Raw genomic sequence first — 27,621 nt, 5'->3', positions numbered from 1 at the left:
CCCATCAAGAGAACTGTATAAAATTCTGGTCACCTAATCAAGGGAGGTAATATTAGTATAATAAAAGCAAAATATTGCAGATGCTGGAAATCTGAAATAAAAACCAGAAATGCTGGAAATACTCAGCAGGTCGGGCAGCATCTGTGGAGAGAGAAGCAGAATTAACATTTCAGGTCAGTGACCCTTCATCAGAACTAGCAGAGGCTAGAAATGTAATAGGTTTTAAGCAAGTAAAGCGGGGGTGGGGCAAGAGATAACAAAAGAGAAGGTGTTGATAGGAAAAGGTCACAGAGAATAACTGACCAGAAGGTCATGGAGCAAAGGCAAACGGTATGTTAATGGTGTGCTGAAAGACAAAGTATTAGTACAGAGAGCGTGTTAATTGACAGAAAACTGAACAGCATATTAGTCTTGAGGATAAAAAAGTTTCATGAGAATAAAAGCAGGAATTTAAATTATAAGGGGTTAATGATGTTGAGCTTGTATGCTTTAGAAAGGGCGAGATTGACATTAGGTTTATAAGGTTACACAGAAAATTGACAAAGTTGATGTGGACAAATTGTTCATTAATGCAGAGTCAGCTACTAAGAACACACATTAAAAAAATAATTAAGTTTTTCCCAATTCATTCATGGAATGTGGGCACTGGCAGCAAGGCCAGCAGTTATTGCTCATCCCAAATTTCTCTTTAGAAGAAGTTAGAGTAAGCAGGGAAGTTGAGTAGAATATTTTCATTCAAAGGGTTTACCAGAGGACGACATTGAAGTACAGTGCAATTGAGTTCCAGACTACATGTTTTGAGAGAGAACTTTAGAATTGAGGTGGTGTAGAGCTGAAAGAGGGTTTGGTAAGTCCAAATGGCCTATTCCTGGTGTAAACAAAAATCTTCTGTTAATTTCATCCAATGTCTCAATCTTTATCATGAATTGATATTTAAATGAAATTCTGTGTTTTGTGTTAACACTGCTATTTTCCTGTTTGGTAGAGGATATTACTATGGTGATTTGTCCTGGGATAGCCAATCACAGTGAAAAGCAGTACATCCGAACATTTGTTGACTACGCCCAGAAGCATGGCTACCGATGTGCTGTTCTCAACCATCTCGGTGCATTGCCAAATATTGAGCTCACTTCTCCTCGTATGTTTACGTACGGTAAGCAAGTTTTCATTCCAAATTTTTTTGAGTAGGAGAGAAAAGTATGTTATACAGTAATGGTCAGGTATAGTGTACAGGGATGGATATAGCTACGGGAAAACTAAACAGTTCATGTAAAACAAACTTTTGTCCTAATGTTACCTTAACCTTAAAAACGACATTTTCTATTCCATTGGAAACTAGGTATTTCAGTCCTACTTCACTTCAACAGCAACAACTATTTATATTTATATAGCAGCCTTAACATATTAAAGCGTCCCAAGCTGCTTCACAGGAGCATAATCATCCTTGAGGCCATTCTGATGATGTCACAACAGCACTATTCCAGGATTCAGGCTATTTGATTTTAATGGGTGCCACAACTTCCAGCTGGCCTGTTTGGTGAACTGCAGCTAGCTAGTATACTGTCTACTTTGCTAGTAGCACATTTTTTGGGGTTTTGGTGTCTGGATCGATTCTTGGGTTATTTCACATCCTGTTAAACTGTTTGGAGACTCTGATGGCTGCTTCCCTTCAGTGATGGCATTGGGGCGACCGCGAGGAAAGGAGGTTTAAAATAGCTGCATTATTGTGTCTTTTTGCAAGGTACTTTTGTAGCTGAGAGGCAGATGTTCTTGAGAACTTTGTGTACTGGACAGAAGGTGCTATTGTCATGGTGTTATTTTTCCCACAGTTTTGATTATTCCTATTTGTGTTTCATGCTAGATTTTGATGGTGCAGTGAGCATTGTGTTACTTGGATTGTGCATAAATGTAGTGCAGTAAACATTTTTTTAGTAGTTTAACCTTTTCAGTGGCTCATTGCATTTGCTAGAAAGCCCACATTTACTGAAATAACACCCTATTTACATAACTCCTACAGTGAGTTTGGGTACTGCTAAAATGAGGTCTATAGCCCACAACGAAAGCACCGATAAGACTGTTAACTATAAACAATATGACATTGCTCTGTTTAATTTCTAGTAATGCTCCTCCAGTGTGATGTCTAATGCTAAAATGTTTGGGTAACTTTCATTTTATTTGGAGAAATTACAGTGTACTGTGGATCTCTGCTCTTTACTAAATCTTATTTTGTTTAAATTCCTAATTTGCTTTTTAAAAAGAAAACCTCTTTTCTTCCCAGTTGATGGAGGCACTCTTCTCTTTCCCCTCCCAAAACCCCACTCCCAATTCCCCCTGCATTAGTTCACGTTGGTACCTGTTTTCTTCCTTCCTTCCTTCCTTCCTTCTTTCTCTTTCCCTTCCCTCCCCCTCATCCCATGACCCACACTACTACTGTCACCACCACCACCACTACCCTGGTTCATACAGTTGGCCACTTGCCGCCTTTGACCTTTCAAACCCCAGTTTCCTGACAGTCTTCCCTAATCTGCTCTTCAGCACTATTCCCAGCCTCTACCTGCTACTTCAGCAAACCAAACACAGCTGCACGCTATGGGTCGAAATTCCCTGATTTTTCTGTTGTGCACAGCAAGCTGTGCAGCTTAATCACTTGGAGTAGGACAAAGGGTGATTCCCTACGATTTATTTATTTTTTTTTAAATGGCCAAAATCTTCTGTAGCCTTGCCAGTGGCTCAGCTGGAAAATTCCAGTGCAGAGTTAAAATACAGATTAGGAAGGTACAGGGTTTCATTCCTAATCTGTCCTAGGTGAGATGATTTCAGCTGAGCGGTAGTAAGGGAGCTACAATTGGCCTCTGTGCAGTAGGAAGGGGGAGAAAATCGTCCAAGACTCATTAACCTGACTGTTGTCCTGCTGGAAAGTGCATGTGCAGAAAGTTTGAGGAGTGGATTAGAATTGCTCTGACATCGTCATTGGGAATTGCTCTGACCCCTCCCATGGTAGAATAATCTGCCTGTAAATATGCTCACTTGTATACAAGTTAGTAACAGGAGTAGGCCCCTTGAGCCTGCTCTGCCATTCAATAAGTTCATGGCTGATCTGATTGTAACCTCGACTCCACATTCCCGCCTACCTACTTGTGAATGCTCATACATAAAGAGTGGCGTATGGAGGAGGTACCAGAGGAGTAACTCAGCAAGAGCTCTTTCAGGAGAGACATGGACAAAAAGCGAGGAGAAAAAAAGTGCATTATTGACCATGAATTTGATAGTGCAAGATTAGTGTTCAGAGATCATCTTTGAATGACTAAATAAAATAAGCCCCACCTTGGGAGATAGCTTATGAAATATTTGTACTTTCTTGGTAAAAGGAGCTTGCAGACAGTTAAATATAAACCATGGTTTGTGTTTGTTTCCTTTTCTTATAATTGCTTTCTGCTGTTCAGCCTTTTTTTTGGGAAGAATTCAACTGGCTTTGTTTAACTTGCAGGCAACACTCCTAACGACTGATGTAGGCAAACAGCAACAGTTGAATGTATTAGCAATTAAAAATGGTTTAATGGAATGTGATAAAACGGTTGCAGGAACCTTAAAGCCCACTTCTGTTGCTTCAGTGTCTTTATATTATGTATGGAATCTTGATGCATAACCAAGAGTTGTTAATGTTTTGCGATGAGAGAAGTTCACAAAAGCTCTGGTTATATTTCATGGCACTTGAGATTGTATTCACCTTTGCAAGATTACCAAACTGCAGACTGCTGCTTCCAACTGCATTTCACGTGCTCTGGTTGCTGAATTTGCCATTTAAGTCTGGCGTTTGCCAGAGCTGGTGGGCAGCCATAAAGGCGGGGCTAAAGTGTGGCGAGTTGAAGAGACTTAGCAGTTGGCAGGAAAAAAGACAGAAGCGCAAGGGGAGAGCCAACTGTGTAACAGCCCCGACAAACAAATTTTTCTGCAGCACCTGTGGAAGAGCCTGTCACTCTAGAATTGGCCTTTATAGCCACTCCAGGCGCTGCTCCACACACCACTGACTACCTCCAGGCGCTTACCCATTGTCTCTCGAGATAAGGAGGCCAAAGAAGGTTGCTGAATTTGCCATTTAAATCATCATGGAATTGGAATGGTATGTTTTCTCTCCCTGCTGTAAAATTGTTTGAGTTCCATGTAAAACGGAAAAGGGATATATTATTTTTCTGAGACGTTTTATATTAAATAGTGTGGTCCCAGGCGAGTGATGCTCAAATGGAGACCAGTGAGCTCTAGGTATCTCCATTTCCTGTTTGTTGATACTGTCAGTGATGAAAGACATTCTGAGGTAAGAGGTAATTGAAGATCTGTCGACGACTCACTACAAAAATTTAGGTGTCTGATGCTGTTGGATCTCCAGCGGTCACCAGCTTTATATTTGAATGCTGTTGATGACAGGGAGGAGTGGGTGCCATGTCAACACCCCTTCTAACAAAAAAAAACTTTTTAGAAACCCCAGTACATACAGGACTTGAATCCTTTAAGAGTTTTTTTTGCCCTTCCTGGCAGGATATTAGAGGTGGTGTTTCCACAACCTGTCTCAATCTTCCTTTTCTATACTTTATTGATGGGTGTTGCTCCTATACATGTTGTTATCCTTCCTTGCATTCTCACTGTTGAAATTAAGACTCATTGCAGCAATCTAATCATCATCTACTCTAATTTTATTTTTTCCCTGGAAGAATGCCTCCATCTTTCCTTTATCTTACAATCTCCAGGCTTTTAAAGCCCAAAGGTTGGTTGCTAACACAGTAGTAGAGAGTTTGGAAAATGAAGACACGAACTGGAATTTAGGAAGGCATAAGTATGATGTAATTTGAGAAAGAGAATTGAAAGGTTATGCATTTTGGGAGAAAAATGGAGTGGAAATGAAAGATTGTGGACAAAGAAATCTAGGGATTGAGAGACATAATTCCTTGAAAGGGCAAATGCAGGTACATAAAACCATAAATAGCTTCTTTTTGGGTTTTGCAAATCAGGTATAGAGTTCAAGAACAGGGGAATGATAAATTTGCACGTGGCAGTGGTTAGGCCACATGATGTGCAGTTTTGAGGAATTTGTTATAGAAAGTACGTTAAAATTACAATGAGCATTCAGCATAAATTTATCGCGATGATATCTGGGAAGGGAAGCTGTCGTTGAGGAGAGACTTGAGATACTGGGACTATTTCCACTGCAGTAAAGAAAGCTAAGAGATGATTTAATATTGTTTTTTTTCACCCAGGTTTCTCTCTTTTTTTTTGAAAAAAAAACATGGTTCAACTCCAAAAGTTGATTCTGATACATAATAGTCCACTGTTCTAATGTGGGATTGTTATAGCTTGAAATTTTGCATTTGTTGTAAATTTCCAGTATAATTGCAAAAAGGCCATGATATTATGAATGCCAGTGCTTTGTGTATTTTGTAAGGAGTTGGGGATGTAGTTACTGCCAAATTTGATCTATGTGAGGCCTGTGCTGCATGTATGCTGGTGCAAACTGAAATATGAATTGCCTTTTTATATGGGGGCATGGGCACCAAGGGAAACGCTGAGGGCCCCTTTTTAAAAAAAAAAGTTACCCTTGTATCATCAGTGATTGAAAGGTTAGTCTTTGATAGCACCTTCCATATTTGCTACCTCTACTGCCTAGAAGATCTAGGGCAGTATGGGAACATCACCATCTGCAGGTTCCCCTCCAAGTCACGCACCACCCTAACTTGGAAATATTGCTCTTTGTTCATCACTGGGTCAACATTTTGGAACTCCCTACCTAACAACTCTAGATGCACTATACCATGCTGACTGCAGCAGTTCAAGAAGCAGTTCACCACCACCACCTCGAGGGCAATTAGGAATGGGCAATAAATACTGGTGTTGCCAGTGATGCCAACTCATGAACAATTTTTTTCGAAAGCGAAAGAGCCCTCTGTTTTCCAGGCAGGCCTTTAACAACGATGGAGATCCAGGAACAACTGAATCCTTGATGTCACTGGAGGTGTAGTTTATCATCAGGTGCTGGAGCAAACAGATTACAATGCTTTTCCTGCTGGCAACATCTCTTCAGTTGAAAAGCCCCTGTAGTTTCGCATCTGTTTGAACTTTGATTTCAGTGTAGTAATCAAACCGACCATCAAAACAATCGAAGGATTAACATTAATCAATTGTTCAAGTTTCAGCCCATCTGTTTTAGTCCCCCACTACATTTTTTAACACTGTTGCCAGGGATGACTTGATGTTTAATTATAATATTGCTAGGATTAAAGTTCAGATGTATATTCTTTCATAAATCAAATGAATAATAAGTCCTGGCAATGAATTGGCATAAAAATATTAGCTTGAACATGGATAACAGTTGAATGGAAGAGTAATGCTCTATCTCTTATGCTTGAAGCATATTTAATTTCTACTTTGTTCTCTGCAGATCTTTCTGTATTTCAAAGTCCTACCAGCTGCTTTTGTTTCTTGGCAGTGATTTAATTTTTTCCTGCCTGCTTTTTAAAAAAATTAACATTTCAATAGCCTGCTCATGCTTTGTCCAGATTCATTTAGCCAGATGCTAATAATATATCTCAACAGGTGAATATTTATATTGACATATATCTCTATTGTGTGAAATGGACTTTCTGATTCGAGGTAGGGGAAGAGAAGCCCTATTTTTGAAGTTACAGTGCAATTCCAATTTGGGTCTTCTGCCACACCCCTTGTTTCTCATTTTCAAATATTTTAACCCTTATCTTTCTCTTCCCTCCACCACTTCCCCCCACCACTTCCCCATGCGCACCCCAACTCTCAAAAATGCACTCATCTCTATTACAAGTAACAGGAGAACAGATAGGTGTAAATATACAGCCTTCTAATACAATGCTGATGGATGAGCATAAGATCAAATAAAATTATCATTCATAAATCAAGGTTAGAAGTTGTGAACATATTACACTTAGAATTTAAAAACAGCTGGCTATGTGCTCTGTTACAAAGCTTCCAGATAATTGAAAGACACTGATATAAACTACAAAGCTTTTAGTAGTTTGCTGTAAGAACCCTTTGATTTTTGTTCCAGATTTAGAACACATGCCCATTTCATTACTAATTTTTATATTGTTGTTGAGTCACTGACTGTCAGCTACACTCCTTTCAATGGCTACTTTGACAAGGTACTGTAAGGTGGTGGCCACATGTGAATTTATGCAACATCATAAATAGGTTTAGAAGAGATGGACAGAAATTGTTCACAAAAGTACATGAGCCTGTTCTGAATCCAATCCCCAACTCCAGTGTACTGGTGAAACCCATCCCATAGGCCTGGTGCACCCAAATGTTTTTACAAATATATAGCTAATGGTTAAACATTCTTGATTCTCCTGCCATAATTATTTGATGGTTGCCTCTTATTGCTGTGGGGGCTGAGAGCGAACCTGTAATCCTATATTTTCTTGGTAATTCCTTCCCACACATAATGATGATTGAATGCTTTGGCAATAAATCACTCAAAAAGAAAAGACACTGAGGGTGTTATGTACTTGTTCCTCCTCCCTACCTCCTCACTGATTTAAGACTCATCACACCATCTCAGACTCTACTCTTCGCTAGAAACCCAAAACTTAAGAACTCTTTTTATCTACTTTAGTCTTCCCTTTTTAATATCAGGTTTTCAAATATCAACTACTGATATTGGCATTTGATTATTCTCCTCCCCGCCCCCCCCCCCCTCCCCCCCTGCCAACCCAGCCACCTTTACGTCCTACTCTGAGGTCCTTGGCTGGGTTCTCAATCTCATTTAAAAAAAGACTAACGAGAGAGTTGATGACTTGAGGGAAATGCTTTTGCATTATTTCCATAAGCAAGTTGTCCTTAATTAAATTACTGTGTTCATAAACAGGGAAATTTCTTGTCTGAATTGGTAGTACGTGTTGCCTCTGGATCAAGACAATCCTATTCTTTAAATGTGATGTTAAACTGATGTCCCATTTTCCTGTTCAGGTGGAGGATAAAGATGTACATGGGGAGAAGATGATTTTAGGGTTGTTACACATGGATGAACTAAAATAAGCCAAATGGCCTTTCTCACCTGTAATTATCTTGTGATCGTGACTGTATTTGATGAAAAGCAGGGAGCTCTTCCAGTATTCCTGTCAAGTTTCACATTTATTCTCAACACAGATTGCTGAAACAAATTAACCAACCTCTTGTTGCTTTGTAAGGTATTGCTTTGTAAGGTATTGTAGGTACTAAACAGCAATTGTTTACCCACACAATGGTCACTGCATTCCTTAAAAAAAAAAGTAATTCACTCTGTGCAACACTTCTATTCATTTTAATGACGTGATAAGGCACACTTAGTGTAAACCTGCCTAGCTGTCTTCATGCGGACTCCTACAGATTCTATCAATCCGTTCTGTATATCCACTCAAATTGGAAAGGCATTCTCAAGGAAAGACTGGTGCATTCCAATCAAGGGTTTGTGGTTGACTAATATCTTTCTCATTGCATTTGTATCTCTTTTTTTTAAAAGCCTGTTTAAAGTTATCACTTTATATTGCACTGGCACAAGGGTGATAATGTTGTGACACAGGTCCTCTGTTCATGACTGGAAGAAAGTATGTGCACAGCTTTGCATGTGGTGGGTTCTACATTGTTACTTTAACAACTACATATGTGCAATTTCCACCCTTCTCTCACCTTTACACGGTCTTTCTCTGACGCTTCCTTTTCTTTCCTTGACTTCTCTGTCTCCATCTCTGGGGATAGGCTGTCCACTAATATTCATTATAAGCCCACCGACTCCCACAGCTACCTCGACTACACTTCTTCACGCCCTGCCTCTTGTAAGGACTCCATTCCATTCTCCCAGTTTCTCCGTCTCCAATGCATCTGCTCTGATAATGCAACCTTCCACAACAGCGCCTCTGATATGTCTTCCTTTTTCCTCAACTGAGGATTCCCCCCAATGTTGTTGACAGGGCCTTCAACCATGTCTGGCCCATTTTACGCACTTCTGCCCTCACGCCTTCCCCTCCCTCCCAGAACTGTGACAGGGTTCCCCTTGTCCTCATTTTCCATCCCACCAGCCTCCACATCCAGAGGATTATCCTCCGCCATTTCCATCGCCTCCAGCATTATGCCATCACCAAACGCATCTTCCCTCCCCTGCCAGCATTCTGAAGGGATCGTTCCCTCCGCGACACCCTGGTCCACTCCTCCATTACCCCTGACACCTCATCCCCTTCCCACAGCACCTTCCCATGCAATCGCAGGAGGTGTAATACCTGTCCTTTTATCTCCTCTCTGCTCACTATCCAAGGCCCCAAACACTTCTTTCAGGTGAAGCAGCGATTTACTAGTACTTTTTTCAATTTAGTATACTATATTCGCTGCTCGCAATGTGGTCTCTATTTTGGGGATTCCAAACGCAGATGGATGATTGCTTTGCTGAACACCTCCGCTCAGTCTGAAAGCATGACTCCGAACTTCCAGTTGCTTGCCTTTCAACACTCCCCCCTGCTCTCATGCCAACATTTCTGTCTTTGGCCTGCTCCTGTGTTCCAGTGAACATCAACGCAAGCTCGAGGGGCGGCAATCTTACAATTAGGCACTCTCCAGCCTTGCAGACTGAATGTTGAGTTCAATAGCTTCAGAGCATGACTGGCCTTTTTAAAAATATTTTTTAACCATGTGCTTGCTTTTCATGTAGGCAGAGCTGCTCATTCCAGTATTAACACTCTCTCTGGGCTAATGCTTTGTTTTTCACCACAAGCATTAACATACATTTTGCCTTTGTCCCAGGACAGCTTTGTTATTTAATATCCCTCTGCCCTATCCAAACACCTACCCCTTTGTTCTCTTCCCCCAGTCCCCTCCCCTTCACTTGCTTAAAACCTAATTCTTTTCTAACCTTTGCCAGTTCTGATGAAAGGTCACCGACCTGAAATGTTGACTTTGCTTCTCTCCACAGATGCTGCCAGACTTGCTGAGTATTTCCAGCACTTTGTTTTGTTTCAGATTTCCAGTATCTGCAGTATTTTGCTTTTATCATACATATGTGCCAGTACAAGTTGGCCTCTGCAGAACTGCCCTTTGTTGGCAGCACAGCTCTCGATCTGGAGTAAGAAATCTTTGAATTCCAGAATGTATTGACCTGCCTTACCGACGAGGAAAATATTTGCTCAAAAATAATGTGGCTAGGATCTGGTCTGCAAAACTAGGGCATGCTATGTGCAACTTACATATGTTCCCATGGCATGTGGCTTTTTTTGGGTCACCTGTAATAAGTGGAATCAAAAACCTCAAGTGAATTCTTAGGCAAAAACAGTATTATAATTCTGAAAATAATGAGTTTCCTTAAAATGGACATATTTCCAACCTGTTTCAGAATACTATTTACACTTCTAAATTTGTTAAATTGTCAGGACACAGATGGCAGAGCCTGTGGAAGAACTGAGGTGAAATAAAATGAATGGAGATTTAAGTGTTAGAACAAATTCTTGTAAAATCTATTTTCCCTTTAGTCATTTTGGTAAAAGTTAACTGTTAATTTTTTTTTGTAGGTTGTACATGGGAGTTTGGTGCCATGGTAAATTACATAAAGAAGACATTCCCTCAGACCCAGCTAGTTGTTGTGGGTTTCAGTCTGGGTGGAAACATTGTTTGCAAATATCTTGGAGAGAATCGAGCCAATCAGGAGAAGGTGCTTTGTTGTATCAGTGTCTGTCAAGGCTACAGTGCGCTGCGGTGAGTTATTTTATTCATTCCAGCATGCAACTTGAAATGCTAAATTGATTCACCAAGGTTAAATATATTGTATAGTGTGATACGGAGCCAAGCAGACCAGATGTTTTCTGGTCCAATCCCCAGTGGCTCAGCCAAGACAGCATTTGGGCTGCTATAGTTGGCTTCAATGCTGTGTGGTTAGAGAACACCAACAAACTTTACATAGTTCCTTCAACGTAGTAAAACATTATCAAACGAGCAGGAGTGTTTCAAACAAAATTTGGCAACAAGCTACATGAGATATTAGGGTAGAAGATCAAAAGCTCATCAAAAAGGTAGGTTTTAATGAACCTCTTAAAGGAGGAAGGAACGGCAAAGAGGTTTAAGTGAGTGAATTCCAGAATTTAGGGCCTTGGCAAATGATGGCATGGCTGCCAACGTTGGAGCTATCAAAATTGGGGATGCACAAGAGGCCAGAATTGGAGGAGAGCAGTTATCTTGGAGGGTTGTAGAGCTGCAGGAGATTACAGAGATGGGGAGGGATGAGGCCATGAAGGGATTTGAAAACCAGGATGAGAATTTTTAATATCGGTGTTGCTTAACCAGGAGTCAGTGTTGGTCAGTGAGCATGGGATGATAGGTGAATAGGACTTGGTAAGAGTTAGGTTATGGGTAGCAGAGTTTTGGATGACCTCAAGTTTATGGAGGCTAGAATATGGGAGACTGGTGAGGATGCATTAGGAAAGTCAAGTCTAGAGGTGACAATGGATGGAGGGTTTCAGCTGCAGATGAGTTGAGGGTGATGGTCTTAGTGATGGCATGTAGCCAGAACCTCTTCTGGAGGTCAAATATGACACCAAGGTTGCAAACAGTCTGGTTCAGCTGTGCACAGTTGCCAGGGATAGGGATGGAATCGGTGGCTAAGGAACAGATATTGTGGCAGGGACCCAAGACACGTGGCTTTGGTCTTCCAATATTTAGTTTAAGGAAATTTCTGTTCATCTAGTACTGGATGTCAGACAAGAAGTCTTGATAATTTAGAAGATTAGAAGATAGTGGAGGGGTTGAGAGAGGTGATGGTGAGGTGGAGCTGGATGTCATCAGCGAACATGTGGAAACTAACGTTTTTGAATGATGTCGCTGAGGGGCAGCATGTAGCTGAGAAGTAGGAGCAGGCCAAGGCGGGATCCTTGGGTGGAGGTGGGGGAGACATCAGAGCAAATGGTGCAGGAGTAAGTAGAGAAGCCTTTGCAGGTGATTCTCTGGCTATGACTGGGTAACTAAGAATGGAAGAAAAAACTAAGACCACTTCCCCTTGTATGACAGGACTCGATGGACAGTGACTAAGGATATCGCATAAGGACAAGGTCAGGGCTTCCTAATCTGCATTGTTGAATAGCAAGCTGACACTTGAGTTTGAGGTTAGCCGTAATGAGTGGTGCTTTGTAGAAGGGAAGCAGGTGGCTTCCAGCACCCTGGAACTACACCCTAGTTCCTTCAGAAGAAGAGAATCACAGAATGGTTACAGCACAAAAGGAGGCCATTCGGCCCATCATGTCTGTTCTGGCTCAGAGTGAGCAATTCATTTCGTGCCATTCCCCTACCTTCTCCCAATAACCCTGTGTGTTCCTCCTTTTCAGCTAACTTTCTAATTCCCTTTTGAATGCCTCAAATGAACCTGCCTCCACTGCACTCTCTGGCAGTGAAATCCAGATCCTAACCACTCGTGTGAAAACGTTTTTCCTCATGTCATTGCTTCTTTTGCCAATTACCTTAAATCTGTGCCCTCTCGTTCTTGATCCTTTCACAAGTGGGAACAGTTTCTCTCTCTATTTACTCTGTCTGGACCCCTCATGATTTTGAATACCTCCGTCAAATCTCCTCTCAGCCTTATCTTTAAGGAAAGCAGTCCCAACTTCTCCAATCTATCTTAGCAAATGTAGTTCCTCATCCCTGGAACCATTCTCATAAATCTTTTCTGGACTCTCTCCAGTGCCTTCACATTTTTCCTTAAATGTGGTGCCCAGAACTGGATGCAGTATTCCAGCTGAGGCCAAACTAGTCTCTTATGCAAGTTCAACATAACCTCCTTGCTCTTGTACTCTATACCACTATTAATAAAGCCTAAGATACTGTATGCTTTATTAACTGTTCTCTCAACCTGACCTGCCACCTTCAATGAGTTCAAAGGAGAAAATAATTTAAACTTTGTTTTAAGATGCATGTGCTTCTCATAGGAATTGTAATTTTGTATAAATTGTTAAACTTGAATAACTGCTGGCTCAAAGTTGTAATACTTTATGCAACAATTGTTCCAGAATTTTATCAGTTATTCTTGAGAGAGGATTCATTCAGCAGGTTGCAAAAAAGTTGCAGACACAGATTCAAAAATTCCACTAGTTAATTGCCCTATTCTACCCCCCATGCTGTGTTGGATCTATTTTTTAAATTACATTTTAGACTAAATAAAATCACTGTAATCGAAAGTAAGCATTGCTTGGTGTATCAAAGGTTCTAGTAAATCAAAGAACTGTAGTTAAAGACAGTATATTAAGTGGGGCTTATACACATGAGTAAATTAAAGACTTTATACTACAGATTAGATAATACAGTAGAACCTCAGATAAGATGGTCAACATAGTACAGAAATTGAATATATACATGATTTCTGCATTTCTCATTTGCTGTTATATTTTAATATAAGTACATTGCGGGATACTGTGTTTCTATTTCATTGAGAAACCTTGGTAAAAGCTGAGGATCATTTTATAGGATACACTAAGATTGGGTTTTAAGCAAGTTGATAGAGAAAACTGAGGGCTGTGAGGAACTTTACAGTTCAAAGTTCTGGAACAAAATATGTTGAGTGGACAATGATGTGATAATTTTAACACGGCGTATAGGGATGACAAAGTGCATTTGTCATTGGGAAATTGCAGCTTTAGAATTCTACTTCGTTCAGATGAATGTTCTCCAGACTCGAGCTGTTTGTATTTTTAAGGTTTTATAGCGTATGTCTGAAATTTGCAGATATTTAAGTTGTAAAGGTTCAGGATGTGCCTTTGCTTTTCCCTCTGTATGGGCGGCACAGTGGTTAGCACCGCAGCCTCACCGCTCCAATGACCCGGGTTCAATTCTGGGTACTGCCTGTGTGGAGTTTGCAAGTTCTTTGTGTTTGCGTGGGTTTCCTCCGGGTGCTCCGGTTTCCTCCCACATGCCAAAGACTTGCAGGTTGATGGGTAAATTGGCCATTAGCAATTGCCCCTAGTGTAGGTAGGTGGTAGGGAAATATAGGGACAGGTGGGGATGTGGTAGGAATATGGGATTAGTGTAGCATTAGTATAAATGGATGATTGATGGTCGGCACAGACTTGGTGGGCCGAAGGGCCTGTTTCAGTGCTGTATCTCTAAACTGAACTAAAATCTTTTTGGCAGGTCATGTTACAGTTGTATAGGACTTTGGTTCGGCCACATTTGGAATACTGCGTACAGTTCTGGTCGCCACATTATCAAAAGGATGTGGATGCTTTGGAGAGGGTGCAGAGGAGGTTCACCAGGATGTTGCCTGGTATGGAGGGCGCTAGCTATGAAGAGAGGTTGAGCAGATTAGGATTATTTTCATTAGAAAGACGGAGGTTGAGGGGGGACCTGATTGAGGTGTACAAAATCATGAGAGGTATAGACAGGGTGGATAGCAAAAGGCTTTTTCCCAGAGTGGGTGTTTCAATTACTAGAGGACACGAGTTCAAAGTGAAAGGGGAAAAGTTTAGGGGGGATATGCGTGGAAAGTTCTTTACGCAGAGGGTGGTGGGCACCTGGAACGCATTGCCAGCGGAGGTGGTAGATGCGGGCACGATGGAGTCTTTTAAGATGTATCTAGACAGATACATGAATGGGCAGGAAGAAAAGAGATACAGAACCTTAGAAAATAGGCGACATGTTTAGAGAGAGGATCTGGATCGGCGCAGGCTTGGAGGGCCGAAGGGCCTGTTCCTGTGCTGTAATTATCTTTGTTCTTTGTTCTTGTTCTTTGTTGAATAAGCCAAGGATTATGAAGGTTAACTAATTCTGTACCAGCACAGGCATCATAAGTTCTATTTCTGTTCCGTATTGAGCACTAATTTTGCCAAGTAGCCGTACTGATGCCACTTTGTTCCTTCAGGTACTAGAACTGAACCAATATAGACTCTGGTCTCTAGTGCCACCGGTAGCTGTACAAATGTCAATGCCACCATAGTAGAGAAGATAAAGGATATTTTGAAAAGATAGAATGTAATGTTATCATTTGGCCCATCCAACCAACTTATTCCAACAGACCATGCACAATTTGCACTATTTTAGTGTCATGTTGGTGTACTGGTAGTACACTTGCCTTGCAGTCAGAAGTTTATGGGTTAAATCCCTAAGATTTAAGCACATAATGTAGGCTGCCATTTCAGTGCTGTTCTGAGAGGGTGCTGCATTGTTGAAAGTGTAATCTATTAGATGATATGTAAAAGCTCTCTTCCTGTTGCAATGGATGATAAAGATCCCTTGCCAATATTTGACAGAGGGTTCTGCAGCTGTGCTGACCAAATTCTTCCCTCAACTAACAAAAAATAGATTATTTCATCGCATCTCATTTTTCTGTGAGATCTTGTGTACAAAATGACTGCTGCATTTGTCTACATGACTATCACTGCATCTCAAAATAATTTGTCATATGGAACCATGCCATCTGTTAAAGTTTGGAACAGACAGGCAGGAGCTACAGTTCAACTCAATCTGAATTCTGGAATTTCAAATAAAGCAACACGACCTCAGTACTATACTGGAGTGTCAGATTGGGGCTACAATCCACAGCCTTTTTGTGACTGAGTTGAATGCTACTGAGCTGACACTACAATGTTTAACACCAGTGCCAGACTGCAGCACTGAAACAAGCCATGTCTTGAGCAGTTAATGTGGGAAAAGGGATGGGGAGCACAAATTAATTAAACTGAGTTTATATCACTCGAAATGAGACACTAAATGAAAGCATGTTAATTTAATCCAAGTATAGACCAAGTACAATTACATTTCAGCACTAACCTTCAATCCCCGCTGAGGCGGCATTTAATTTAAAGTTACATCCCAGCTGTTCCGTGGAGTGTTGTGGATTGTTGCATTTAAGATTATTTGATTAATCAGAAGCTTAATTAAATTTGGTTCTGGAGACAATGCTTTCACAGCAGCTGAGTTATTTATCCTACACAAAATGTGGCAAAGATATTGACTTAATGTTCCAATCCAGATTAAGCAGATAATTAGGTGATTTAAGAACGTCACACTTTCAGAGAAGTAAGTGTGTAGCTAGGCATTTTGATGCTCTAGCTCATTGTGCCATACAATAATAGGCTGTGACTTTGTGTCTATGACTTCCTGCATAGATTCTGTACTTGCCTGTACAGTGCTTTAGGGTAGAAAACTGTTTCCCTCGTGCTTAGCAGTTTTCTACAGGATGGGAGGAGAATGTTTGTAAAGTCTTTCTTAAACGCATTCATGAAGAACCTGGTTACAGAGTGGCCTTTAGCAGAGAATGCAAAGGTGCTTGAAGTTTTTTTTATGATAGTTTAAAAAACGTGTTGCAAAATAATATGAGAGGTTGCAACTTTTGAAAAGAAGTCCTCAAGAAAGGTCTATTGTGTGCACACAATCTCAGCCAGTTACAGTTAACAGAATTCTCCACTTGGGATTGCCTCCCTTTACCCCTGTGCTCCTTAAAGTGCAGACTTTTGCTGGTTTAATTCCATCAGTGTGTAAAATTCAGTTTGTTAACTGTACAAAACTGGAGGTGGCTTTATTAATGAATTTTTGTTGAGGCTCATGCTGAGAATTTCAGATTGGGACACTTGCCAGTATTTACGCCATTGCACAGTTTCCCTAGGAGATTTTTTCTTAAATTATCGTGAAAGGAAAATTTTCTGCCGTTCAGATATCATAGTACGTTGCTAATACAAAGCAGGATAAGACCTCTAGTGTTGCATGAGTGTACTGCATCTTTTAATATCAGTTACACCTACAATTTGGTTAGTCGTGTCAATATTTTCGTTTCGTTCTACAAGCTGAAAGGGGTTATGTTTTACTGTGAGAGACTACCCTTGTTTCATACAAGCAAAGGTTGGGCATTACAAAGGAACTGCTTGTCCCTCTAATTTGTAACCATTGACCTTAAACTTTACAAACTCCCAGGGAAAAGTCCATGCTTACAGCTTTCAGTAATTAAATTTGAAAGCCAAGCAATAGAATGTAAACTTGTGTGGCTAGTACTTTTAATAAACAGTTGATCTATAGCTTTCAGTCTTAACTGCATTTCAGCATAATTCATTGTGCTGGATAAGCAGCTAATAAAACCTACCCCCTAGGCATTTGTTTGGCCTCTAACAGCAGAAATGTTTGTCCTATTTGAGTTTAGTTCAGATTTGGCATGTTAGGGGCCAGTTTCTATTTTGTTCATCTATAAGCATTGGAGAATGGAACATTTCCCATTCTTTACACCCAGTATTCCTGTGAAGTGTCTGTTAGATGCACATTCAAGGTAAAGCTCCTCTGTTGCTGCATTATGAGAAAACCAATCATTGCTAAAACATTGTATTTCCATTTTGGGCATTAGTCATCTCCGATTGCTCCAATTTTAGTGCCAAACTAAAGGCCTGCTACCCAACCCCAGCCCGACGGGACCCAACATGTGTCTGGTTCGGATCGGGTCGCTCTTCTGGGTCTGGTTTTCGGGCTCTGGTCCGGTCGGGCCGGGTCCAGGTTGGGGACACCCAGCGCAAAGTTTTAAAAATAAAAACCTACCTGAGCTAGGAGTCCGGGATATCAAAGAGGGAAACTCTGAGTCTGCACAGTGAGCATCTCTATGACGTCATCACGCTCATGCTGCAGCTTCAGAGTCGCAAGGTAGGTAATGGGAACATTCCGGTAGTCGGGCTTGGGTCAGGCACGGGGAAAATATGGAGGGGCTCGGGTCCGATGTGGTTCGAGTCGGGTATTTTTTTTTGTGACCTGAGCAGGCCTTTATGTCAATCTATAGGCAGTTCTGTTTTATACTATATAGATTTATCTGCCAACCGTGGCTCAGTGGTAGCATTCTCGCCTCTGTCAGAAGGTTGTGGGTTTCAGTCCCACTTCAGAGACTTGAACACAAAATCTGTCTGACACTCCAGTGCAGCACTGTCAGAGATGCTGTCTTTTGGAAGAGATGTTGAATTGAGGCCCCTGTCTGTTTTAAAAGCAAAATACTGCGGATGCTAGAAATCTGAAATAAAAACAAGAAATGCTGGAACCACTCAGTAGGTCTGGCAGCATCTGTGAAAAGAGAAGCAGAGTTAACGTTTCGGGTCAGTGACCCTTCTTCGGAACCCTGTCTGTTTTCTCAGGTGGACATAAGAGTCACACGACACTAGTTCAAAGAAGAGCTGGAGCGTTCTTTTTTTTTCCCCCTTTCTGATCATTTTGCAGAAATAACTATTTTGTTAGCAAATGTTATTTGTGTGCAATGAATTATAAGAGGTTTAGTATTATAATCATTTTTACATGTGAGGCACAACTTGACCACAGGTCTGTGGTATCATAATGGGTGATTTCACTTTAGCATTTGACTAGTTATGTTTACAATACAAATATTAGATCAAAATGTGAAACTAAAAGCAGAGTTTATTCCTCTTTGTCTCGCAAAATTCTGGGAGACTGATGCAATACATTTAAGTAGCTCCCATGCTTGATATGGAGCAGTGATAACTTAGCAGTGGTAACTCTGTCACAAAATGACTCTAGAATGATGTAAATTTCAGGCTTGACTTCCTATAATTAACAGCTAGAAGTTATTTACAAGGCTAAAACATCTGGTTGCTGTCTAATTCTCTTTATTGCTACAAAGTGGATCATATACTGTGGGAATTGACCTTTTTAAAATTAGGGTTAAAAACTAAGGTTGGGCACTGACAAACTGCAGACAGGAATGTTAACCCCTTTGGAACTTTCTGATCACAAAAATGGCCCTCGTGCACAGAAATACAGATTTCCCCCCCCCCCCTTTTAGTATAAACTCTGCACTAACTCTTAATTTCAATATATTCAGGTTGCAAGGAATAGGACTGTGCAATATGTTTGGACCAGTCATGATCACAGTAGGGCCAGTAGAATAGATGCACCATAGATAGCTTGTAAGGGAGAGAGAAGTTGGCTAGAAAAGGATTGCCTACTTGACGGGAAGCTGCTTCTTGCCTCCAAGCTAAGACTGTCATAATGGTCTTCAGTGAACTGCTTCAATGTAAATAAAGTGTTACGACCAGGTGAGAGGGGGTCACGGGGTTCCCTTCCAGCCTTTGCCTGGTTTAACCATAACAGGGTTTAATTCTTAAGAACACTGTTTTTAGCTCCACCTCAGTGAATCTTTATTCACTGCTTTCCAATTGCAAGGCAAAGAAATCAAATCACAGGTTTTCTTAGATTTAAACGAGAAAGGTGGAAGTTTATTAATCTTAAACTCCAATTTGGTTAACAACTACGAATAAGGGGAGGCAGTGGCGGAGTGGTATTGTCACTGGACCAGCAACTAGTAACCCAGGGTATTGCTCCGGGAGCATGGTTTTGAATCCCACCACAGCAGAAGGTGGAATTTGAATTCAATTAATAAATCTGAAATTAAAAGCTAGTCTAATGATGGCCATGAAACCATTGTTGATTTTTTGTAAAAACCCATCTGCTTCACTAATTTCCTTTAGGGAAGGAAATCTGCTGTCCTTGCTGGTCTGGCCTACATGTGACTCCAGACCCACAGCAATGTGGTTGACTCTTTTGCTCCGGTTTCCTCCCACAGCCAAAGACTTGCAGGTTGATAGGTAAATTGGCCATTATAAATTGCCTCTAGTATAGGTTGGTGGTAGGGGAAGTGAGGGAAGGTGGGGATGTGGTAGAAATATGGGATTAATGTAGGATTAGTATAAATGGGTGGTTGATGGTCGGCACAGACTCGGTGGGCCGAAGGGCCTGTTTCAGTGCTGTATCTCTAAATAAATAAAAATAAATAAATAAATGCCCTTTGAAATGGCCTAGTAAGCCACTCGGTTGTATCTAATCATTATGAAGTCAATAAAAAAGAATGAAACGGGACAGACCACCCGGCATCGACCTAGGCACCGGAAAGGACAAAGGCAAGCACAGCCCGGTCAACCCTGCAAAGTCCTCCTTACTAACCTCTGGGGGCTTGTGCCAAAGTTGGGAGAGCTGTCCCACAGACGAGTCAAACAGCCTGACGTAGTCATAGTCATGGAACCATACCTTACAGACAGTGTCGCAGACACTGCCATCACCATCCCCAGGTATGTCCTGTCCCACCGGCAGGACAGACCCAGCAGAGGTGGCGACACTGATATACAGTCGGGAGGGAGTTGCACTGGGAGTCCTCAACAGCGACTCCAGACCCCATTAAGTCTCATGGCATCAGGTCAAACATGGGCAAGGAAACTTCCTGCTGATTACCACTTACTGCCCTCCCTCAGTTGATGAATCAGTACTCCTCCATGTTGAACACAACTTGGAGGAAGCACTGAGGGTGGCAAAGGCGCAGAATGTACTATGCGTGGGGGACTTCAATGTCCATCACCAAGAGTGGCTCGGCAGCACCACTACTGGCCGAGTACTAAAGGGCATAGTTGCTGGACTGGATATGCGGCACCTAGTGAGGGAACCAACAAGAGGGAAAAACATACTTGACCTCTTCTTCACCAATCTGCCGCAGATGCATCTGTCCCTGACTGTATTGGTAGGAGTGATCACCACACAGTCCTTGTGAAGACTAAATCCCGCCTTCACATTGAGGATACCCTCCATCGTGTTGTGTGGCACTACCACCGTGCTAAATGGAATAGATTTCGAACAGATCCAGCAATGCAAAACTGGGCATCCATGAGGTGCTGTAGGCCATCAGCAGCAGAATTGTACTCAACCACAATCTGTAACCTCATGACCTGGCATATCCTCCACAATATTGTTACCATCATGCCAGGAGACCAACCCTGCTTCAATTGAGAGTGCAGGCGGGCATGCCAGGAGCAGCACCAGACATACCTCAAAATGAGGTGTCAACCTGGTGAAGCTACAACACAAGACTGCTTGCGCGCCAAACTGCATAAGCAGCATGCGATAGAGCTAAGCGATCCCATAACCAACAGATCAGATCTAAGCTCTGCAGTCCTGCCACATCCAGCCGTGAATGGTGTTGGGCAATTAAACAACTAACTGGAGGAGGTGGCTCCACAAATATCCCCATTCTCAATGATGATGGAGCCCAGCACATCAGTGTGAAAGATAAGGCTGAAGCATTTGCAACCATCTTCAGCCAAAAGTGCTAAGTTCGTGATCCATCTCAGCCTCCTCCTGAAGTCCCCAGTATCACAGATGCCAGACTTCAGCCAATTCGATTCACTCCGCGTGATATCAAGAAATGACTGAAGGCACTAGATACTGCAAAGGCTATGGACCCTGACAATATTCCGGCAATAGTACTGAAGACCTGTGCTTCAGAACTTGCCGCACCCCTAGCCAAGCTGTTCCAGTACAGCTACAACGCTGGCATCTACCTGCCAATGTGGAACACTGGCCAGGTATGTCGTGTCCACAAAAAGCAGGACAAGTCCAACCCGGCCAATTACAACCCCATCAGCCTACTCTCAATCATCCGTAAAGTGATGGAGGTAGCAATAACCTGCTCAGTGACACTGGGTTTGGGATCCGCCAGGGCCACTCAGCTCCTGACCTCATTGCAGCCTTGGTTTAAACATGGGCAAAAGAGCTGAACTTGAGAAGTGAGGTGAGAGTGACTGCCCTTGACATCAAGACAGCATTTGACAGCATCAAGGAGCCCTAGCAAATTTGTAGTTAATGGGAATCAAGGGGAAAACTCTCTGCTGGTTGGAGTCATACCTCGCGCAAAGGGAGATGGTTGTGGTTGTTGGAGGTCAATCAGCTGAGCTCCAGGACATCACTGCAGGAGTTCCTCAGGGTAGTGTCCTAGGCCCAACCATCTTCAGCTGCTTCATCAATGACTTCCTTCAATTATAAGATCAGAAGTGGGGATGTTCGCTGATGATTACACTATGTCCAGCACCATTCGCAACTCCTGAAATGCAGCAAGACCTGGCCAGTATCCAGGCTTGGGCTGATAAATGGCAAGTAACATTCGTGCCAGGCAATGACCATCTCCAACAAGAGAGAATCTAACCATCTCCCCTTGATATTCAATGGCATTACGATCACTGAATCCCCTACTTTCAACGTCCTAGGGATTACCATTGACCAGAAACTGAACTGGAATAGCCATATAAGTCCGTGGCTACAAGAGCAAGTCAGAGGCTGGGAATCCTGCGGCGAGTAACTCCCCTCCTGACTCCCCAAAGCCTGTCCCACCATCTACAAGGCACAAGTCAGAAGTGTGATGGAATACTGTGCACTTGCCTGGATGGGTGCAGCTCCAACAACACTCAAGAAGCTCAACACCATCCAGGACAAAGCAGCCCGCTTGATTGGCACCCCATTCCCCACAAACATTCACTCCCTCCACCACTGACGCACAGTGGCAGTAGTGTGTACCATCTACAAGATGCACTGCAGCAACGCGCCAAGGCTCCTTAAACAGCACCTTCCAAACCCATGACCTCTACCAACTAGGACAAGGGTAGCAATTGCATGGGAACACCACCACCTGCAAGTTTCCACTCCAAGTCACACCCCTTCCTGATTTGGAACTATATCGCCATTCCTTCACTGTCACTGGGTCAAAGTCCTGGAACTCCCTGCCTAACAGCACTGTGGGTGTACCTACCTCACATGGACTGCAGCAATTCAAGAAGGCAGCTCACCACCTTGAGGGCAATTAGGAATGGGCAATAAATGCTGGCCTAGCCAGCGACGCCCACATTCCATGAATGAATAAAATAATTATGCGACGCTACCACACTAGCATGCATATGCGATAAACACCCACGCAGATAGAGACAGAAAAAGTAGAAAGAATAAAGGGGAAAGGTTTGAGGCAATAGCTGGGTTGTAATTACATTCCTTTGAGTTCAATGTGGAGTCTTTGGTTGCCGGTAAGTCTTGCTGTCCGTTGGGGCCTAGTGCATGCTTCAACTTGTCGATGTCAGAGTCCTTTCTTTCTTGAGGTTTGAGTGACTTCAGTGGGTCCAGAGGTTTGTGCGAAAGCAAGAGAGTGCCAGCCAGGAGAGAGGCCGTCTTATTCCAGGTTCAGTTACAATCTGCAGTCTCTGTTTTCAAACTGTCCTGTGAGCACAATTCAAAACTCCAAGTTGGCCAGCAGGTTAGTTATGTGATTCACTGTTTAAACAAACTCCTGCGTTTGTGAATTTCAAAGCTCTCAGTGGGGGGTTGTAGTACTGTCTCTTATCCCAACAAGATGTGGATCACCATTGCCCCAGTCCAATCTCTGTTAATTGAATCAGTGAATAATTCTTTTGTCTCTCCAAGCGCTGTCTCTTAGTATGCAAATGTCCTCCAGCCAAATGTCTGGTGATCTCTTTTTAAACAAGTCATTTCTTCGTTCCAGCAACAGTTTAATATTAATGTTCCGATGACAAAATTAATGTGCCTCATTCTTGGCAGGTGGGGGTCTTCATGACGAAAGTATCACTGCTTCATTTTAGATTAAATTTTTAGCATCTCCTTACTGGAAGAAATGGGTTTGCACAGCTCTTCAGTAATTGTGCTCTATATTCTGTTAACATTTGCCTAAGCTATTTTCTTTTGTTTTTGCTTAGGGCACAGGAAACATTCCTCCAATGGGACCAATGTCGGAGGTTTTACAACTTCCTAATGGCGGACAACATGAAAAAGATTATTTTGTTTCACAGGTGACTTTTATTTCTGTTGGTTATTCATTTGCTTGTTGCGATTGTAGAATATATTCTGAAAAATAAGCTGCATAGGATTCAAACTTTTATTTAGAGAACAAAACTGGCCTGTGCAACTGCTATATGATTATAACAGCCAATGTTTAACTTTTTTTGCATAATTGTGTGCTCGATGAAGGGTAGTTTACTTAACATAAATTCGTTTCATCCTTGCCTTCTAGCTCTATTATGCACCTGTTTGTGCTTTCTTAAGCAAAGTTTATGTGCACCCTCGTATGCAAGTGCGCACATTTGAAAATGTACGCTGATTTTATATTGTGTTCACTACTATTGGAGTGTCCCAGCCCTCAATGTACAGGTCTCACCCAACCAATGACTGCCGAAATAAACTTGTTAAATTTGCTAATACCAGCACTCATGTACTCCTGGTCCATGGCCCAGGCAAGTTTACTTTGGTGCTGCTGCTAGTTGCATGGAAGTGGCTAGCACTCATTGCCATATAAAAGTAGCTCTTGTCGATTGGCCAGTACAAGATTTTTGTTATTACTACTTTTTCAGATTTATAATGTCACTTTTGTGCTAACGTGTTGTCAGCTGCAAATAGAAGATCATCTTGCCACCAGAACAAAGTACTATACAAGAAAATAAATTTTGCATTTCCAACAGCTTCCAGAACCAATTTCCCAGGGATTCTGAGAGCTCAAAAATGTGGGCCTCGTTCCTGTTGACTGTCCAACAGGCCCCAATAGCACTGAGGTTGTGACATCTCTGCGCACTCTCCAGTATCCTAACTTCCACATAAAATAGTCTGTGCGACCATTACTTGCTTAGGATTTTGTTTCATTAAATTCAGCAAAGTGGGGACTTGGGTAAACGAGATGTTTTCATTCTGGTATTTTTAATTTGTGATTATATGACTTGTAATTGCTAACTTTGGGGCCATTTTTTTTACAAGGCAAGGTGTGTTTTATTGTTTAGTGCAGATTTGGCTATTAATACTCATTTATGTAAGTATACTGTATTACAGGGAATAGACATTAGATTTTAATACTTATTTCAAAGTCAGAAATATCCTATACTTTGAGAAGCATATGACAAATTGTTAATTAATTACTGTTAGATCCATCTTTTATTGCTTTTTTCTTTGGCAGCAAGTTTCTAGTATAGCACACAGTAAAGAAAATAACTAGTAGACTGAAGTCAAAGAAAGCAGGGGTAGGAAATTACCTTGTCGGGGGGCCATGCTGAAGTTATACTTTTCAAGGGCAGAAGCGACAGCCATGACTGCTAAGGTTGCTGTCGGTCAACATTGCATGTGTTTGCCTGTGTATGATTTTCAGAATGCTAGATTCTCTGCCAATTGACATAGATAAATATTGGTTAGAAATGGTTAACATTTTGTTCTTAGTGTTAACAACATTTTATATGTTGCAGAAAAATACTGTTTGGGGAAAATGAGTGCAAAACACCAAATCCTCTGGCAGATGTAGACCTTAGCAAACTCTATACAGCAACTTCGTTGATGCACATTGATGATAACATCATGAGGTAGGTGGCAGTATGTCATCTTGGCTTCTGCTAGCAACTTCACTTCTTAGAAGTTGTGGTTTCCAGCCCCTTGCTCGGAGTTTGATCTCTTAATCTCTGTTTACACTCCATTGCATTGTCAGAGGTGCTGTTATTTGAATGGTGCCTATTTAGATTGATGTAAAAGGTCCCATGCACTTTTCAGTGAAGAACTGAGGGCTTTCCCAGTGCCTTAGTAGCATTACTCTTTCAGTCCTGAACAGACGCTACCTAGGCAGCCATGATCTTATTGAATAGTAGAGCAGGCTCGGGGGCCAAATGGCCTATAACCTCTGAAACAGGCCTAGGAAGAAAATACAAATTTTGTCAAGAGTCTGGCCTTGTGACTTGTTTAGTCTAATTGGGAACTGATTTCTCCTGAGTTGAAAAGGCAGATTTACACCTGATGGGCTCAATATTATTCGAGGAGTAAACACTATTTGCTTGAGATCTGCCTGTTATAATTTCAGCATCTGTCATTGAAGAAAACAGCTTCCCAACTACCAATCTTGCTTCATGACAAAATCCCTCGTTTAGGATTCAAGTTGCGTAGCAACATTAGAATTTCTCCTTTCTTGAGTCTGCAGTTGTGTGGTGGCATGCCCATTGGAGTTAGACTGTATAGAAACTTTGGAAGGAGTAGACAGTTATCATCTTTGTCTATAGAATCAATGCAGATGTATTTTATTTCACCTGACAACTTTTCTAAAAGTTCATCTTTAGCACAAAGAATAACTTTTGAATTAAAAGTTGTATCAAGTAATTGTCCCTGTCATTTTGCCACACTTATCCAATTTATCATCTCATCCATACCTCCCATGCCACTGCCATGCCATTCCGCCCTTCCCATGCCATCCCGCTCCTGCCATCCCCATCCCATTCCTTACCATCCTGCTCTTGCCATCCCCATTCCTCTCATCAATCCCATCCCATCCCTCGCGGAAACAATCTCTCCAATCAGGGTAACTTTGTTGTAGGACTTCCCCTTAACGTCTGCTGTTTTTGTTCTCCTCCAATACCCCACCCCGCTACTGCAACTAACCTGTGACGGCCGCACGTGTGTCAGGTAGTCCAATCCTCCATGCATCCTATGTGCCTTTGTGGGCACCAGGCACCGCACTCCAAATAAATCCACCAACAGAAAAGCACCCCTTAAACTGAACGATCACAACAGTCCAGACAGACAAAAACGGACATAAATTATTTTCATATAGGAGAAAAATTCATTCTTGGTTGGAGTGCTTCAGTTCATGGGAGTCTAGCACATAGGCACTTTAACTGTTATTTCTGTGGGCTTTGTTTTAAAGTTGGAAAATAGAAATAGACAGGACTGGAAGAGACCAGAGTGATACCTCTGACTGGTCCCAACTTTAAAACAGAAAATGCCTTACAAACTTTATCTGTGTTTCACTTCCTTGCTTACTGCTTCTGTCAACTATCCATTTTTTGAATTTGCCAACATTGTCTGCCTCGTTAGGCAGAGTCTGTGACATATCTTTGCCTCTGTGTTAGATAGTTAATTCTGAATTATCTGCTTACCTTTTTTGAGTTTGCCAATGCCCCTGGGTTACAGATTTTGGTTTTGTCAAAAGTGTTAAGATTTGAAGTTGCTTTGTATTTCATTGCTATATATAGGTGACAACTGTACATTACAATAGAATTCAAAAATCTGTTATTTTTCAATTAATCAATATTTCTGCTAAATTTGCTTGCTCACTTATCTGATTATCTGGAGCTGTTTATAGGATTTTATCTGACAAAGATAAAACAACTTGCATTCATATGGCACATTTAATGTAGAGAAAAAAACCCTGGCACTTCAACATGCTCCCTGAGCCAAAGGGTGTTTTAGCAGGGATGGCCAAAAACTTGGTAAATGGGTGAGTTTTAAGGAAGGCCTTCAGGGAAAGGAAGAGGAATTTGAGGAAGGAATTCCATGGTGTGGGGCCGAAGCTGTTGGAGGCACCACTGCAACTTATTGAGCAAAGTGGGGTGTGGACAAGAGGTCAGAATGGAAGGACTGGAGAATTAGGGGAGGGGGCTTGTAAGGTTGGAGATTTGGAGGGATGCAACTATAGAGGGATATAAAGACAAGTATGAGAATTTTAAATTTGAGGCCGGGAAACCTACGTACCTTTTACCATGGGTCCAGAAATGGATTTTAAGAAATAGTACACAACACAGTATTTTCAATTATGATGATGGAAAACAATTTAAAATGAGTACTGCTGACAGATAAGGTGGGAAGTGAAATGAATATAGAAAATGTACAATCAAACATCAATGTTTTTGAACTACAGTAGATCTGCTCCCCCTCCAATTTTTCATCTACATGCTAGCCCTCGACAACATCATTTGAAAACACGTCAGGTTTCACTTTTGCTAATGACACCACTTCAGTCAGCCCCTCCACTGTCTCTAATTTGTCGCACTAGTTGTCCAACATCCAGTA

At 41.7% G+C, this 27,621-nt stretch overlaps 1 protein-coding gene across 1 annotated transcript in view; it reads left to right on the top strand.

Moving 5' to 3' along the window:
* Positions 1-27,621, top strand: part of LOC137352524 (monoacylglycerol lipase ABHD2-like) — a 91,323-nt gene that overhangs the window by 39,639 nt on the left and 24,063 nt on the right. The window contains exons 5-8 of the mRNA XM_068018073.1: positions 986-1,153; positions 10,551-10,734; positions 23,511-23,603; positions 25,038-25,151. Of these exons, the coding sequence (XP_067874174.1) occupies positions 986-1,153; positions 10,551-10,734; positions 23,511-23,603; positions 25,038-25,151 (559 nt within the window). The remainder of the gene's footprint in view (positions 1-985; positions 1,154-10,550; positions 10,735-23,510; positions 23,604-25,037; positions 25,152-27,621) is intronic.

Source organism: Heterodontus francisci, chromosome 38, assembly GCF_036365525.1.
Source record: "Heterodontus francisci isolate sHetFra1 chromosome 38, sHetFra1.hap1, whole genome shotgun sequence".
Lineage (NCBI taxonomy): Eukaryota > Metazoa > Chordata > Chondrichthyes > Heterodontiformes > Heterodontidae > Heterodontus > Heterodontus francisci.
This window is presented reverse-complemented; position numbering and strand designations above follow the sequence as displayed.